We start from the raw sequence: 17,343 nt of genomic DNA on the forward strand, positions 1-17,343 counted from the left end.
ATTTGGCTTTCCCCTTTTGTGATATGGTATGGATGGTTCTGTCTTTTAAACATATGAATTGTAATTTTTGAGGTTTTTATTTATTTATTTGTTTATTTTAATTTGCCACCTGTAAGCCCTGTTCCTCTTTTGCATCAGGCAAGACTGACACCTGTCTCTTCTGAAAATGTCTCACATTCAAAAGGATAACCAGCTACCAGAGCAGTGTGACACCTTAATTAAGTCAACATTTAATTTTTTTTTATGTAGAAGGCATGAAGTTTGCATGTTTATCTCCCAGCCTAATTTCAGCTCCTTACATTGAACAACAGAACATATTTCTTAATCCAAACTGACCTTTAGCACTGGTTCTCCTGTGGAAGTCCTACTTTCTGAAGAAATTGGCTGGCATTTTTAGAGCTTGTGACATCATTATTACACAAATCTAAAATTGATGTGAAGCCAACCTTTAGATCACTTAGGACAAAACATCCATTATTAAGAAAAAAGAACTTACACGGTAAGTTCTAAGGAAAAGTTTGTTATTTTGAATCCTACACTGTCTTTGTAAGCAGCTAATGGTAAGGTTTCTTCTCCTGACAGCACCCAGCCTACCTCAAAGAAGATGATGAGCATTGAAAAACCTCCATATGGAGATGGCTTCAAATATGGCAAACCAGCCACCCTTGCAAAAAGAAAGTGCTCTCGTTTCATGACAGATAGAATTCTGCCTAAAATTGGAAAGCTCAAATGCAGGCCAGGTTGACTGCTGAACTCTGCCAAGACAGGCTAAGTCCTAAACACTTCCTGCATCACATGTGTGTCTGTCAAATATACTGAGCCAGAAGGCTGAAGATGATGCTCCAATGTTAGAGTTTTGGGTGGCTGTTCAGGAAACAAACTGTCTCTATCATTTCCTGATTTTTTTGGAAGCTGCTAGCATGCGCTTCCCATTTGCTCAAGCAATTAATTTTATTCCTTATCAAGTCTCTGATGGGGTTGAAGACCAGATAGTCATAGTGTTATAATTAGTTTAGTTGCTTAGGTATTAAAAGGATGTTTTAGGTATAGATAAATGTTTTTAGGTTGATAGATACGAATTACAAAATAACTTAGGTACAAAACCTTAGACCCTTATAGATAGATATTTTCTTCAAGATTGTCAAATACATTTACACTAGACATTATATATGTTAGACTTCGCTATTGGTTTTTATACCTGTTTCATAATTATTCTTACTGTATAAAAAATGGCTTTTTATTTACACAGAAAACAAGAATTGGAGGTTGTTCTAATGCTAATTACTGGTACTCAAGACCAGGTTACTGCCCACTGGATACACCCATCCTTGTTTGTGTAAACCTGCCTAAAACATTATACATTATCAGTTCATTAAATGGCCTATACCTGGGCAGGGCATAACAGGGTAGGCGTGGCTAGGTCTCCAGGCTTTGGAGGACAGAAGAATCCTATGAGGAATCACCGGAAGGACAGACAGATGGGGAGAGAGAGAGGAAGTAGGATGCCATGATGGTTTAGCCTGGAGAAGAAACCTCATGGGGCCAGGAGGAAGGACTCCAATAATAGTGTAAAAGGTCCAGATGAAGAATAAAGGCAAATATTTCAAAGATTATGGATGGAAGATAGGATGATTAAGGAGAATGGCATTGGATAAGGGATGGGAAATGGATGGTGAGGTGATTTAAACAGTGTAGGTAGGAATATATGCTCTCCCCCAGGAAAATAAAGCAATTAAAATCTAACAGATATCTGTGTCTTATTGTTTGTGATTGTAGGTTAGATAATACTGTCATGATAATCATAGGGCTAATAATAAACATTACATAGCCCAACATCTTTCTAAATATACTACAACAATGGACCTCTTCTTTGTTTCTAGTATCTCTAGTACTGTTTCTCTGCCAAGCAGATGTGTATTAAAATGTGCATAAGAAAAGAAGCAGGCTGGATTTGTTTATAAATTTCCTCAATTTGCACACTCCTATTGGCATAAAATGGTTGTTCTATTTTTTTTCTATCAAAACCCACAGCAAGCTTATGTTAATAGCTGCTTAGAGGGATCAAGACAAATGTGTATTTGGCTGTTTCTATCATCACCATTCTGGCCCTTTAGCCAGAGACAAAACCAAAATGATTCAGTATTCATAGACATGAAGGTATCTGTGACATTTGGTAGGGTTTTTCTTGCCCCTTGCTAATGAGGAATGGGTGACTTGAACATTTTAGTAAAGGTGTTTTGTCCAGTTTGACATTTGTTTGTCAGGCATCATATCACATATTATAAACAGCCTCAATTTCTACACAGGTTTGAGGTCTCATGTGTTTTAAAATATTTAAAAAATTATTTCTACATTTGTTTGTATGTGTATAATGATGTCCGTATTGGGGAGATGTGTCATGGTCCATATAACAAGGTCAGAGAAAAACCCTGGGAGTTAGTCCCTGCTGTCTACCTTGTTGGAGATACTCTCTCATGTTTAACCCCATGTAGGCCAGATTAGCTGGCCCATGTGCTTCCATGATTTCCCCTGTTTGCACTTCCCATCCTCCTGTAGGAATACTGGGATTTTGAGACCTGTGCTACTTTGTCCAGCTTTTATTTTGGGTTCTGGAACTTTACCCACTGAGCCATCTTTAGAGTCCTCATGTGTGTTTTAAAAGCAGCACTTTTATAATGTGATAAAGGCACCCAAGAAACAAACTCTTTCCAAAGAAGTGCAAGATATGTGCACAGAGCTTAAAAGAAATAGAGGGCATGAATATCAAACTGATTTCTGTATTGTCAAATTTAGATCTAGTAACTGATGGTTATACCTTCCATTCACATATGTATACACACACACACACACACACACACACACACACACACACACACATATATATATATGTATGTAAACATCGTTTGATTCATCTGATTTGGAAGATTTAAATAACAGCCCTTTGACAGTATAAATATGTTAATAAGGAAGGTGCAGTGTATCCAGAGGTTCAGAATAGGAGAAAGGATTTGTTAGACCATGGTCAAATTCAAGGGATTGGGATAAAGGTGAGTGGCACAGAAAGGCCACTTGAGTGTCACAATCAAATAGCATTCACTGTGAGTCTTGTATATCTTTGGTCTGTGTGGGATCTGTAAGGAAGAACTGAGATCTTCGGACAATCTTCCATGTTCTGAGCCAATATCAGAAGTGCTGAGCCTATTGACAGCCCAAAGGTCACTCAACTAGCCCCAAAGTTTAAACCACTATAGTCCATATCTAGAGCCAATCAGGCATCTGAGGCCTATGGAGCAGACACAACTTTCAACGACTGCATTGAGTGACACCTGCCCAAGAGGCATGAAACCCAAGTTTCAGTCAAGTATGAAATCACTTTCTCGGTGACAGGAAAACCAACCTTTACTTGCAAGAGATCGTTATCGATATCTCCATATTTCAATATCACTGACTTGGTGTCCCCAAGCTACTGCTATTTTAGAAACTAGCTCTCCAACTGTATGTGTGTATTTATGGAATTGCCAATATGTAATAAACTTGAATTTGGGAGTAGTGAATTACCCATCTGGAATGGGGTATGAGTTTCTTCAATAGATTTAAAGGCTGACAATGAATTTTTGCTTAACTTTTTATTCATCATGGCACAAGATAAAATTTTAAGAAACACCACTGAAAAATTTCATGACCAACATGAAAATTAAAAGTAGCATATTATGGATGTAAGGATATATATATATACATATATATATGTATATATATATATCCTTCTTTGTGTAGAGTACGCTGACCCTTCTGATGTAGAAAAAAAAAAGGAAAATACTGAAGAAAACTGCCAGTTGCTGGTCAAAAGTGATTTTGCAGTTGTAACACTTCAAATTGCTGAAGTATGGTAGTAACACATACAATACACATAAAATTATCAAAGACACGTCTCCTCAGGCTTTGGCACAATGTAAGCGCAAAGGCGTAACGTTTTTGCCCCCCCCTCCGGCACAATTTACTTTACAAGGAATTGATTGTAATTGGGTTAAAATTGATAACAGGTCAGAGGGGGGAACATGATGTATAATTTGAATGTGTATTTAGATTTTAAAATTTTATAATTGGATTCAAGTTTGTAGTTTTCAAAAATATGTCAAAGGTACATGTAATAAATATATATTATAAGGGCTTTATAAAATTGAATTTAACCTAAAATGTGGTGGAAACTTTCTTAAATACTGTTAGGCACTACCATGCTCTCATTTGATACACTGAGTCCTTTCTAAACAAATTCTAAAAATATATTTCATAATGTATCAAATTTAATATTTCCTCAAAACGTATTCACTATGAAAAAAGCATTCGGTGACATTTACTTTTGTTTCTCAATACTATAAAAAAATATGGCTTCTGTTTTGTTTGATTAGTATTTTCCTTAGGCATTGAAGGGAGGGCTGTCCCCAGTTAAAAAAGCGATGGCAAAAGCACAGAAACCCACTAGTGCATATTCTAGAACACTATAGAATCTCGTTGCTTAATATATCTCATGGTGTAATATAAGTGCAGTGATTTAAAAGAAAATTGTACCATTTTCTCTGTGAATATATCATATTGATCATCATACATACACTGTTACAGAATATACAATAGTAAAAATTGAAGACACACAAATACAATTAAGCTATACCAAAGCAAGAGTTTGATTTTACATAGAGCCAATGTGTGTTGTTTTGAAAGTGGATGTTGTCATGTTTGTTTGTTCATTTGTTTCTTCTATGGCTGGCTATGCAATAGAATCGTATAAATGGCAAGGGTAGAAGTGTCTCTGTTGTATGTGGGCTGATTTTCACTTGTGTTATTTTTTTCAAAGTGTGGAAAAAGAAAAACGAGTAAGTGTCCAATTGTCTATTGGCAAGTTTTCTGGGTCTGGGCCAGAAAAGGATGTTTTTTTGGGGGGTGGGCGGGCTCCAGCTGCTGGCAAGCTCATACCAGGGTTTCCGGGAGGGCGTCGGGGTTGTCAGTTGACAGGAGCTCCCAGATCTGCCACCGCTCCTGCTGCCAGTCAAGCCAACTGGCCTCCCCCAAGTTCTGCCTGTCCTGCTCACTGGCTGAGGGGGAGTAAGTGCTGCTCAGTTTTTTTTGCCTGGCTGGATGCTCTCCTGAGGCCTGATGGCCTCCTTCTTCTGTAGCTGTTCCTGAAACTTCTTCATGCTGCTGGCCCGAAGTCATGGCGGGCTTCCCTGATCCTGGGTAAGGAGGAGGAGGGCGCCTGTCATCTCTGCCACTCTCTTGAGGTCTCTGGTACACAATCTCGGCCCGGCTTTGCAGCCAGGCCACATCCATCTTGCCCTCTTGCAGGTCTTCAGTGCTGTTTCGGGACAAGTGTGGCTCAGATCTAGCTGCAGGCCGTCTGGGACCCCTGCCACTGCCCTGGATGTGGGGGGTACTGCAGACATGTGTCACCGGAAGGTGGACACTGCTCTGCTCCACGATGGCTGCTGTCCGAGTCCTCTGAATTACCTGAGTGCCACTGTCCGGCCCAATTGGGTTCCCTGGACACTGAGGCCAATTCTGGGATAGATTCCCTTGAGAAAGGGAACAGGGCCTCTGTCGGAGGGAGCTGCTTTCAAAAATGTCACCATGGGAACCTGGAGCCAAAAAGGCAAGAAATGGAGTTAGTTTATAAAACTGCCTTGAGGATTAGCTGCTAGCTCTTTTCTTTTTCACCACTTCCTTCTGTATCGGAAAAAGCACAAAACACTTTCAGTTATTAGTATCTGAAAAGAAAATCTCCCTAGCAAGAGTGATGGCAGGTTCTTTTGGATGGTGGCGCTGCTTATATGGCTACTCCAGACATATGCTTAGCCTCTCACAGGCTAAGCTGCCAAACTATATAAACTGCCAAGACAACCTAGGCTTTAGGAAAAGAACAGCAATGAACTACTGTCCAAGCTTAGCATATTGGGGCAGAAAGCCCAAGGAGAGATTTTTGTTTTGTTTTGTTTTTAAATTTTTGTCCCTTTCTTCTTTTTTTTCAGTATTTTAGTGGTTTGCAAGCAGTTACCATGAGAATAGCAAGGAAGAGATAAGGGAAATCTGTTTTAAAAATAAATGCAATGAAGTTTAAAATGTTACTTCACCTGTCATTCCGGGATCTTTGGATCCACTTTTTAGTGTTGAATGCCAAGTTCCCCAGATATTGAAAGGCTCCTCTGACATATCTAAAAAAGAGAGCATAGAAGGGTCCACAGCGAGAAAAATTAAGAATAAAACCAACATTATCATTACATTTCTTAGGCATAAAATACTATAGGCAAAGTGGTTCTAGATGCCAAACAATGCGATTTGGACCTATTTTTTCAAGAAGGAATATCTTTTGTGTCGTATGGATATAGCACCTGTCAACAATAAATCTAATGGTCTATAGCTTAGGTAGGAAATAGGAGGTGGGGCATCTGATAGGCAGAGAGGATTCTGGGAGTGAGCCAGGTGAGAGAAGATTCAGCTGGAAAGATGTGAGAAGTATGGGTGCATGGTACTTGAGCACACATAAGCAGCCACACGTGGCAGAGTGTAGATTAGTATAAATGGGTTATTAAGTTTGAGCTAGTTAGAGAAGAGCCTAGTTGTATGGCCCAGGTTGGTAAATAATATTTTGGGTATCATGAGTGATTTCTCTGGGAGCTTGGGGACAGATTAAAAAACAAACAAACAAACAAACAAACAAAAAAACTAAAAAACTACCACTACCTGCAACAGATTGTGTTGGAGATAGGAAAAAAAAAAGCTTTCTATGTCATGTTTTTGATAAACAGAATTAATATCTACTAACTTGGTGTCTTAACCTCCAGGCATTCTAAACATGAAATTTGCATACACTCCTGTTTCTTAAGGTAAACTGATTTTCCCAGAGGACCTGGGCAGCTCTGATGTCATCATAAGGGTCCCTATATGACGGAGGCAAGAGAAAAAAAATGTTGCTCTGTTGGTAGCTTCAGACATGGAAGAAATAGCCATGAGACTACCTCTCCAGAAGCTAGGAAAGGGCAGGAAATGGATGGTTCCCTAGATCCTCCAAAACATAAAGTAACCCTGAGCACCCAATGTGATTTCTGATTTCTCAAATTATAAGAAGGCTAATCTTTGTGTTGATTTCATTGCTGGTGATAAAAGTAGTAGGAAACTCACACAAGGGTGCAGTTGGTGATGGCCACATGGGCTCCAGCTACAGGTACACAGACATACAGAGACAGTAGTGTTGGCTTCTGAACATCCCCAAGGGACACTTCCCTATTGGAATCAGCAGATTCAATCCTGTGTGTGTTTTTGCTCTCCTCCCTTTTCCCCACAGGTTGAGAACCACTGCTTGGAGGGTATCAAGAGATCATGAGATAGACTAAGACATTCCAAGAAGAGACCAGAAGTACCTACAAGGTTACACAGCACAGATTAGCCAGGGCTTACTCCATGCTAAGTATTGCAATACTGACTGCATGTAGATTCGCTAAAGAAATCCAATACATGGGACATTGGTACCATTCTTGGTTATCCTATCTGGAGTCCATGGGCCTCTGTAGAGCTGTTATTCCTCTGAGATGCTGCTAGCTAGAAGTAGCAGAATGTCATTGTGATTTTCAGTCTACAGCTTTTGTCCCTGGATGCTGACACTGCCTGGTTCTGGTACATTGAACTGTTGTATGGTAGGTTCAGCACCTTTTCTTTATGAAAGTGACAGAAGTAATAATTGAGTGACAACTTAGACAACATGTATGCAAGGTAGAGATACAGAGGTTCCTCTGAATGCTGAAAAGAAAAGGTCAATTGGGAAAATGAGTTGCTCCTATGACATGTGCTCACTTCACAGATATTTGAGAATCAGAGGTTGAAGGGACCTTCTAAATCAGTGCTTGGGGTTACCATCCTTTCTTCCTATCCCGTGTATTTAGCAGACACTTAGTACATGTCTTTTTAATTGCAGAAATATAAAAAAAAGAAGGCTTGAGGAGGAAGTTCCAAAATGCCCCACCCCATGTTACATGCCATACTTAATTTGGTTGTCCCATCCACCAAGATTCAGTTACCTTTTCCAAGCCTTGGTCCAGGAGAACTTTCTCTTGACTTCAACTTTGGCAACGGCAAGTGGCCCACCAATGAATACTGTTCTGGCCCTTTATAAAGCTTCTCTGAGCCCCCCCGGGCCCCATCCTCTTGCATAGCCAGCAGGGAGCGTTCAGACAGTATTGGGGAGTTGTTGTCATAAGGGGAGATGTCTCCACTGGAGGCCTTGTTGGAATCTGTAGATGAATGCCTCCCTCCCATGGAAAATGAAACTTCCGACTGAAGTATGTCAGAGCTCCTGGCATGAGATAATTGCAGGTTTGTAAGTATGATCATATTCAAACTTTACACAATTGCCAAGGGTATATTTTGAATACATGGGCATGGAGGCTGAAACAAAAAGACATTTTGAGCAATGATCCAATGCATCTCCATCAATGATGTGAAAGCCTTTTCTATAAAATGATCACAAGATGGCAGTAAAACACAACAAATGTAGCAAGAAAGGTCAGCCCTCAAAGGAAGGGAGAGAGGGAAAAGATCTACTGTAGTTGCCAAAGAGCAACCAGCAGAGAGCAGTAAAGCCTAACAAATGTTACAAAACTAAGGTCAATTGGAAGGATGGAGATGAAGCAAACACATGCCTATGTTTGCCAAGGCTGCTTACTGGAAGAGAGCAATAAAACTGATTTAGCAAAACCAGGACATGATCAGAGATGGATCCCTGTCACTGCCTTGCATTGCAAAAGTGCTTCATGGACTGATGCCTGCTTATATTTAAGAGTTAAAGCCTGGGGGTCACTATTAAACAGGGAAAAGAAAAAGATGACTTTTTTTTTTTTTTTTTTTTTTTTTTTTTTTTACCTTCCTCAGTCTCCTAAATAAAAAAGAATCCAAATTTACTGTGGCTTTAGGGAAAACTTATCTTTTCCTTCAGCAGACTTAGCATATAAATTTATTCTTCCTGATATGAAGGCAGTGGTGCTACTGGTGGAAATCTGTGCTTATCTATGAAAAGGTGGCTAAAAAAGTTAAATTACTGTCATTAAAAGCCCAGTGCATGTAAATACACAGGGCATGAATTTGCAAGGCATTAGTACATCCACAGTGTAATCTACAGCATCACTTTACATAATATCAGCATCTGCACATATGAATTGTCTTAGCAACAGAAACAACACTGAAAATGTAAATGGAACAGAAAAATGAGAATACCAGAAATGTGGATGGGGGACTGGGCAAAGTCTTACCTGGAACCATCTTTATTTTCTACCTTCCTCAAAACAATGGCCCTGACATCTTAAAGGGAAATGATCACAGGTTGATTAACTGCTTCACAATGTGCTTATGCTTCCCCCACCCCCATGCACTCTACTTGCTTCTCTTTACTGGGTCTTTGGTTTCCATTTGTTGCAGTTTTCAAAACAAATCCTTTGTGGTCTTAAAGAAGGTAAACACACACCAGAGCAATCCTTTCCTAGCCAAATTGTTTTTGGCATGCAAAATGAAGGAAGTGGAATCTAGGGGCCCTAGCTTTATCTCAGGTTTCCAGCAAGGGTTAGCACCCAGGGGAAAAACATCCTGACATTTGTGATATGCCATGCCTTTACTGAGGGCAGCCTGAACTCTGGCACTTTTGCTGAGGACATTTCCTACCTACCCGCAAAGAATAAATAAAACCTTTGCTTGTCTCCTCTTTGAACTGATATCACATAATCTTATGGGCAGTAGCCAAAGGACAGCCATGAAGATGATTTTCCAGCCTTGTAGGCTACCAATGAATTGGAAGGAAAATTAAAAATAAGAATAACTTAACAGCTTCTGCTGGAAAAGGGGGAGAAAACTAATCACTATATCTAACTAAAGGGGTAAAAAAAAGAGTAACACAAATTCATATTCATTGGGCAGTTGCCTATTGTCATGGGAAGCATGATGACAAATAACCTTTCTCCTTGTAAAAGGTTTATTATGAACACGAGACGTGACTGTGTTAAACTACACAGTTTAACTATATAGAGTACAATTCAGAACCAGAAGGGCCATGGATTGCATCATTAGGCTCGATTTTATTAGTTTCCCCTGCTTAGGTGACATTTTTTTTTCAGTCATTAATGAAAATGTCTTAGCTTTACTCGATAGGAATTAGCCTTATTTTATGGGATATTTTAAGGAAAGTTCAAATCATTGCCTAATTCATAAGCCCACCTGAAACATGTGTTGTTTGGATTTTGCCTTCTCTTATTGAGGGGATGTTTGGAGGTGGTCATATCTTAGTTCATAGACACCGCAATATTTTCAGCTTATGTCTTGCACATTTCTTCTTAACAAAAATGTAGAAGACAAACATCCAGGGCAATGGTCTTAAATGTACTTTCAGCCAGTAGTTATGAGCAAACATGAGAGACTTCAGGGAAGAAATTTCTCTCAAGTCTTCATATTGGGAGCATTTGAAGTTTCTACAGAAAGACTAGGTTTTTATTTTTACCCTGTCTTACCATGAACTATGTAATAAATAATGCATTTCTGTGTGCTATGACGGCTAAAACACTCAAAGGACCTATGTGAGTTGTTGCACGAATGCGTAAGGGGTATTTTTACATTTTGCAACACCAACTCAACCCATTACTCTTCCCATTGTTTCCTTCTTTCCAGCTCTCAGATTACTTTCTATGACACTGTTCAACTACATAGACTTCTTCACGATGCTTCAGACACTTGCACTGGTGTTGTCGTACAGAGGGAAATTATACTTACATTAGTCGTTGGGAAAACGCAGAACAGCTAGTATCATGTTTAATGGTTTGGTGAAAGGAACACAAAACAAAGGCAATCAAGAATAACTGAAACATTAATTCCGGAGGAGAGAGGGTCCTGTCCCTTTCCTCTTTCCTCCAAGTTGACTTTGCAAAAATTAAAAATGAAGACATGCTCTCCCTTATAGTGCTGCATCTCCATCATTTTGAAATGTGTTTTTGCAAGCTCTGCTTTGGACTTTGAATTGGCTGACTCAATCGTGAAACCTATTGTGAATTAAGCATGTGGGACAAGTGCTAAATAACATGAAAAATGTCAAGATGGCAAAAAGAGGTTGCTACAGCAAACAGGAGCTCCTTCTATATGCCAGGCTGTTGCCTAGGAAGCCATCTTTGCCTAATGAAATAGAAGCCTTGAGGTAGGGCCAGCAGATTGTGTTTACAGAATGTTTTGATATATGAAGGTGTTGAAGGGTCGCTTGTAATCAAATCTTCCTTCCCATCTCAATCCATACATGTGACAGTGGGCTTTTAAAGATCTGCTAAGAGCCAAGAGAATACCAATGAGGGATCAGGTTGTAGTGTTGGCTCAGCTAGAAGTAAATATGTCGCTCTGACCTTAGGATGGATGGGCCTCAGCTGGAGAAAGCAGGGTAGTATGCCCATCCCAGACAACATTTGAGCCTCCTCTAGCCTTGATGTGCAGGAGTCAGAAAATGGAATGATGTCTGTGGCAGAAGATAAATCCTGGATATAGAGACAAATTGTCTTACAGTAGACAGGGCTCCATATGGCTAGTTTCATAACCAGGGACACAGCCAGTGCCATCCAATGACAGATGATACTCTGCCTTTGTGGTCTCCCCTATTGGTATATTCCAGCCATGGAAATGGGTACAATATGAGTACATATGGGAAGAAGATTGAAAAATATGGTGCCTTGGACTGTAATAAGAGTTAGCTATTCGAGTTTATTATATGGTAGGCTTTGCACTAAGCTACTCCCGACTGTCTTTTCTTCTGATCTAAGACCAGAAATGACCAAGAGAAATAGGTAGCCAATAAAATACCTGTTTTTCTCGTAGTCCAGGCAGTATGGTTTGTACTCCCTGGAAAATTTATTAAGCACATGTACTTGGTGTGACAAATTAATAATAAAAGTCTATATGTTATACTTATAGTTAATGGCCATTTAAAATGTTTAAAATATCCCTGTCATTTCGTTTTCCCAGAAGACATGAGGGAGGTGTAGCCACATTTGCTTATGAACCCATGTCAAAAGAAATCCCAGATGGAGACAGATTTGCTTCTCTTTGGAATCTCTGAAAAAGTTAAACAGACTCACACATCTTCTTTCTTATTTGCATATAAGATTCTCACCTTTAAGAAGACTGTTCTAAGGAAGGAGCATTAACATATTTGAGTATTTGCTTACAGAAATGACTGCCTTTAATGAGGGTAGCATTCGCTGAGGCATTGTCTCTAAAACATGTTTTGGCCTATGTTTCTGGATTGTAACAGAATGTTGTCTGGATAAGCTGCTAAGTGATATGGTTTTGAGTTCAAATGTGTCTAGCTTCTTCACTTTTCATGCTCAGTGTACAGTGGTTGAAGATGAGGGGTATTGAGTAGATGAGCTGCTAGACAACATGGGTTTGTCTATAAGCAGGGAGGATACCGTGTTAGATTCTTAAACCCCAAGACCATCCCCCAGCTAACAAAACATGAGATGGGTATGGAGAGTGAATCAACATTCTCACCCTTAGCTGGTCGCTCCAGGTCAGGGTGTAAACGTGCTGGCAGGTTGCTGTGAGCAAGCCTGCACTGCAGCCGGAAACACAGAACTGGTTCTGTGAATAAATGAAGAACTCCAGTTCAACCCTTAGTGTGGCTGGCTCAGCCCATTGCTGAGTTATCTAGCTGAAAAAACACACAGATGTGTGTTGTCTTGTCCTTGGCACAATCACTCATGCAAAGCTTGTAATTGTAATTATTTTCACCAGGAAGTAACCCACTGTTACAGCAGTCCTAGAATTATGGAGATTTCCACATTAATCATGCACAGGGCTGCAAAGCTTCCCTTAGATAGACCCCTGAGAGATAAAACACCTCTGCAAAGAGGTACCGATGTGAATCTCACTTCTGTCCCAGATGGTGAAGTCAGACGGGATGATACATACCAGGGCATTTGACAACCCCACACTCTTCATTTTTAGTCCTTACTAATTTCTTCTCCATAGCATTACAGTGCATTGGTGACAGGTGAAGGTATAATAATGTTGTCTATATTCCTTTTAGTAATAGCATAGCTGACAAGGCATCTTGGAATAAGTATTTTTCCGAAGTGTAAAAAGTAAAGACATTGGAATGCTGGGAGGATATAGTCTCCCTCCATCCCCAACTGCTTACCTGTGAGACTTAGTTCCACATTACACTTAAAGTTTTCCCTAAAACTTTGCCTGAAAAGAGTGTGGGAGAAAGAGGCTTAGTGCTTCATTTCCAGGGTACTAGAATGAAAGGAGCATTGAGGTCACTGGCTACTACTAGTTAGTAGGATTCTTTGCTGTTATGCCATAGGTAAAATCCAACTTCAAACAATCCTGATTTAGCAAATCATACCATGAAGAAGGCAGAAATTACAACCTGTTATATAACGGTTCACAGAGTGGTAAAAGACAACTTCAATTGCAAATGTTGATAGATGAGAATGATCACCATGGTACTAATTTGATAAGCTGAACAAAATACCACAAAACTATAAGAAACCCCATAACCCTTTCAGAGTGTAGAAAGTTAATACATGATAGGGGTGGGATTCTATCTATAAAGACCAAACATTTTACAGTTCTTAACTATTGTCTTTTGGAACAAATAGAGATCTTCATAATGGTCACTGGTGGTCCTATTTTTTTTTTTATTTCAATAATGACCTTGTGAAGGCCACTAACAAAATTAATCACATAGAAATTTAAAGATAAATACATTTGGATTTGGTTCATTTGTGTCTACTTTCTCCCAAAATACAGTTCAGTTTGGCTTACTTTGATCTTGTTTCTACAAGTGGAACAAATATTTCTGCATCAACTATGAAGATTGGTAGAAGAAAGGAAAAACTTCCTTACACTGTTTTTGTTTGTTTATTGCTTGAGACAAGGTCTCATGCAATCTTTGGTGACCTCAAATTTCCTATGCAGGCAGGACTGGCCTTAAAGCTCCTGATCTTCTTGCTTCCACCTTCAAAGTACTGATATTTCATATCTGGCTCTTTAGGCTTTATGAAGCCCACATTTGAAAATTTTAAGAACTACTGTTACTGTCAGATTCCATGTCATAGATAATCCTGAGTTCTGCTAGGCTCTGTCTCCTGAGATATCGATATATTGATCATGTTCCCATGATTTATGCTCAGTTCTACCAAGCATTCCTTGTACAGAGTTCCAGAGGTCTGAAGTACCTCATTGAAAAAGAAAACTGTGCACTTGAAAACAGTTTTATGCAAAAGTTATTTCTCTCCTTAGAATATTAAAGAAGCAAAAAAAATTACTGAAAAATAGGTGTATTGGCACCTTTAAGACCAAATTAAGCTTCAATGTGTCATTTATACCAAACAATGTTATCATTATATAATCTCAGGTTAGCTTAACTAAAAATCATTTCAAATTGTCACTTAGTTAACAGAAACTGTCACACTTAGTAATTGTCTCAGTTCAAAAGAAACAAAGAAAGGAGAAGTTGTGAAAACACAGTGATGGGTTGCCTCCATTTAGGACAGGCTTAAACATTTTACCATCAGTTTGGCATCTTGGGTGGCTAAGTATGGCCTTTATTTCTTGAAAATGTTTCTCTTTTGCTTCTTATTGTCTGGAGGTAGAAATAAAATTTGATTTTGTAAAATATTATATTACAATATAGTGTTCATGACTGATTTCTTATTTCCTTACGTTTTGTGCCTAGATAACGGTCTCCTTTGCCTCATCCTAGTCCTGACCCTGCTTTAATACCATTGTTTTGCTTAGAGGTACTCATTCAACCTACACTGTCCTCTTAGATTAATACTTCATCATCCTCCCCTACATTGTCAAATTCCTTAATCAAAAAGAGGCTAGTCTGCCTTAGGGACTTCTGAAAAAAAGAGCACATAATTCTAGCAAGTATACTAGACAAGCTGTTAAAAATGAGTAAGCCTGGCAACTTTGGTACTGAAAATCTCTTCTAATCCCCCTTTGGCATACCACTTTGGTTGAAGCCAAACAATGAACTAGATGAGCACATGAAAAGAAAATACATTTTCTTTGCAAGAGCCCAATTCAGATGTTGCACATAAAAGGGAAAAATCCAAATAAGACAAAACATGAAGATCCCAAACATCTTAAAATATATGCTCCTTTAAAACATAAATAATAATACACATTTTCTCATGTGTTTCACACTTTTTGAAATTTTATTTTGTTTTTCCTCTGAATCAAATCTTGCAGTGTTTCTACTTTGGCCTTACAGGAGCCTAAAGTTATACTTAGTTAGGTATGTGAACTGGGAAATGGAGGTTTCAAGGGAAAGAAAATCAAAATCTCCAGTGAAATAAGGTGCTATGCTTTTAGACCCGATGCCATCTCTTTTTTATGGGCCATATTTTGTGGCCACCTGCTATCTCGTAGATGTCAAGGAAGAGGGGATAGTCACAATGTCTCAAATACAAGTCTATGGTAACTAGTTGGCAATGAACCACATGGGTGAAGTTCAGAGTAACCCAACAGTAAGTGTTTGATCTCCAGTTAACAGATGAGAAAACCTAGTTAGAGAGTCATTAATGAATACACTCCACAGCACAAAACTAATAGCAGTAGGGTTGAATTTGGACATGAGATCTTGATCACAACTTTAGGCTTTCAAGCAGTGTCATAAATTACACACACACATAGCTGATAGGTGGTTAATTAGACATGAGTACCACTGTAGCCAGCACCACCTGTCAGTTTGGGTTACTGTAATTTACAATCACTATAAATCTATAATTACAGGGATATTTTGTCACTGTATTCCTTTATCACTACTTTCTGATTTAAATGTTATGCCACCTCACCAAAGCCTGGTATTTTAGAAAATATCTGCCTAACTTCATTATTATTGTGTCCCCAGACAGACGGGAACTTTGCTTTATTGACCAAGTCCAGGACTAGCTATATGAACACCCAGTCCCAGTTACATCTTCACTCATTTTCCAAATGCACTGCAAGCTCCTCCTTCCTCCAGAAGCCATTTTGAGACTGTCAATCACATCTCTTTTCTACAAACTTCATGTCAATTTATAAGCAAGAACATTTGTGCTACTCTTTTATCCACACAAGGACACATGCTGAAGGTGAAAACCCACCCCACCCAAATTTCCATAGGATTCTAAATATGGAGAATCCATGTGGTGGACCTGAGTCAGTTCTGAGTTTGGGCTGCTTACTGAAATCACGTGGAGAGCTCTGAAAACCCCAGCTCCTGGACTATGACTCAACAAATTAGCAAGCACCATGGTGATGGGGAGACTCACAGCTGTTCTTTACAATTATCATGTGTTTGGAATGAGCAGGTGAGTCTGAGACCATGTCTAGTATTGGTCAACTTGCATTCTCTTACATACTCCCCCATGAGGTCTGAATGCACAATGTTTGAATGTGCATAAAGTCAAGAAAATGCCTCAGCATTTTAAACTTTCTCTATTCCAAATGTGGATCATGGACCAGTAGTTACTGGACCACGGAAAAGCTTATTGGAAATATACAATCTTTGCCCACCTCTTCAATCCAACTGACTCAGAAGCACCTTCCCAAGATTTGAAGTGCTCCATATATACCAGGAGTTTGAGAAGCATTATATTTACAGCCCAATGTGACCACCTACAGCCCAAACCTCAGAAGGACACTAAAATAAAACTCCCCCCCCCTGCAAATATCTATAGTTTACTTCATGGCATTAGTATCAGCTTTCTGGACTGATTTTTGCCTGTACCTAGAGGAAAACAAAAAGAAAAACAAAAATAATCTTTATTCTCTTTTCTTCATTAAAGAGACTCACTCATACATAGATAGGAAACAAAAGAGGCCAGAACAATTGCACAACTTGGCATCAGCTTAATATGTGCTCTTCGTCCTTTCTAAGAGCAGAGAAAGAAAGGTTCTGTTCTTACGTTGGCATTTATATACCAAAAGTGTGCTTGGAAACCATGTGGCATTTCCATTAATAGTTCTTTCAAGAATAAAATGTACCTATCCAACGCCACACAAAAGAAGAAATTTGGATAGCCAAAAGTTCATGTTTTTTTTTTTTCAGGTGTATATTTTCTAGATTTCCTACCATATAGTAACAAAATGTTATAAATGAAAATTAATAAAGGATTTATAAACAGAAACATGACCGTGTTTGTTTTCCTGCCCACACTAAAGAAACAAATGAGATTATTAAAACTCTAGTAGCATATGATTTGGAAGTGGGGGATAAATGAAAATTTGCACCTTGATGAGAGTTGGAAACCTAAGAAAAATTTAAGGGCTGTTCCAATTCCCTTA

General features: G+C 39.0%; 2 protein-coding genes across 5 annotated transcripts in view; one reads left to right on the plus strand and one right to left on the minus strand.

The window, feature by feature from the left end:
• The window catches only part of LOC110541444 (holocytochrome c-type synthase), a 49,818-nt gene that overhangs the window by 21,915 nt on the left and 10,560 nt on the right, over positions 1-17,343 (plus strand). Inside the window, exon 9 of one of the 2 annotated variants that reach the window (XM_060375303.1) lies at positions 583-1,749. The exons of the other annotated variant lie outside the window; for it this stretch is intronic. The gene's annotated coding sequence lies outside the window, so the exon portion shown is untranslated. Of the gene's footprint in view, positions 1-582; positions 1,750-17,343 lie in introns of those variants that run through there. 2 annotated transcript variants of the gene reach the window in all.
• Arhgap6 (Rho GTPase activating protein 6) overlaps positions 3,641-17,343 on the minus strand; it is a 584,642-nt gene continuing 570,939 nt past the window's right edge. For all 3 annotated transcript variants that reach the window (XM_060375299.1, XM_060375301.1, XM_060375300.1), the window contains 3 exons: positions 8,061-8,335; positions 6,120-6,200; positions 3,641-5,627 (listed from right to left, as the gene is read on the minus strand). In XM_060375299.1, coding sequence (XP_060231282.1) covers positions 4,963-5,627; positions 6,120-6,200; positions 8,061-8,335 — 1,021 coding nt within the window. In that variant the 3' untranslated portion in view covers positions 3,641-4,962. The remainder of the gene's footprint in view (positions 5,628-6,119; positions 6,201-8,060; positions 8,336-17,343) is intronic.

This window comes from Meriones unguiculatus, chromosome X (assembly GCF_030254825.1).
Source record: "Meriones unguiculatus strain TT.TT164.6M chromosome X, Bangor_MerUng_6.1, whole genome shotgun sequence".
Lineage (NCBI taxonomy): Eukaryota > Metazoa > Chordata > Mammalia > Rodentia > Muridae > Meriones > Meriones unguiculatus.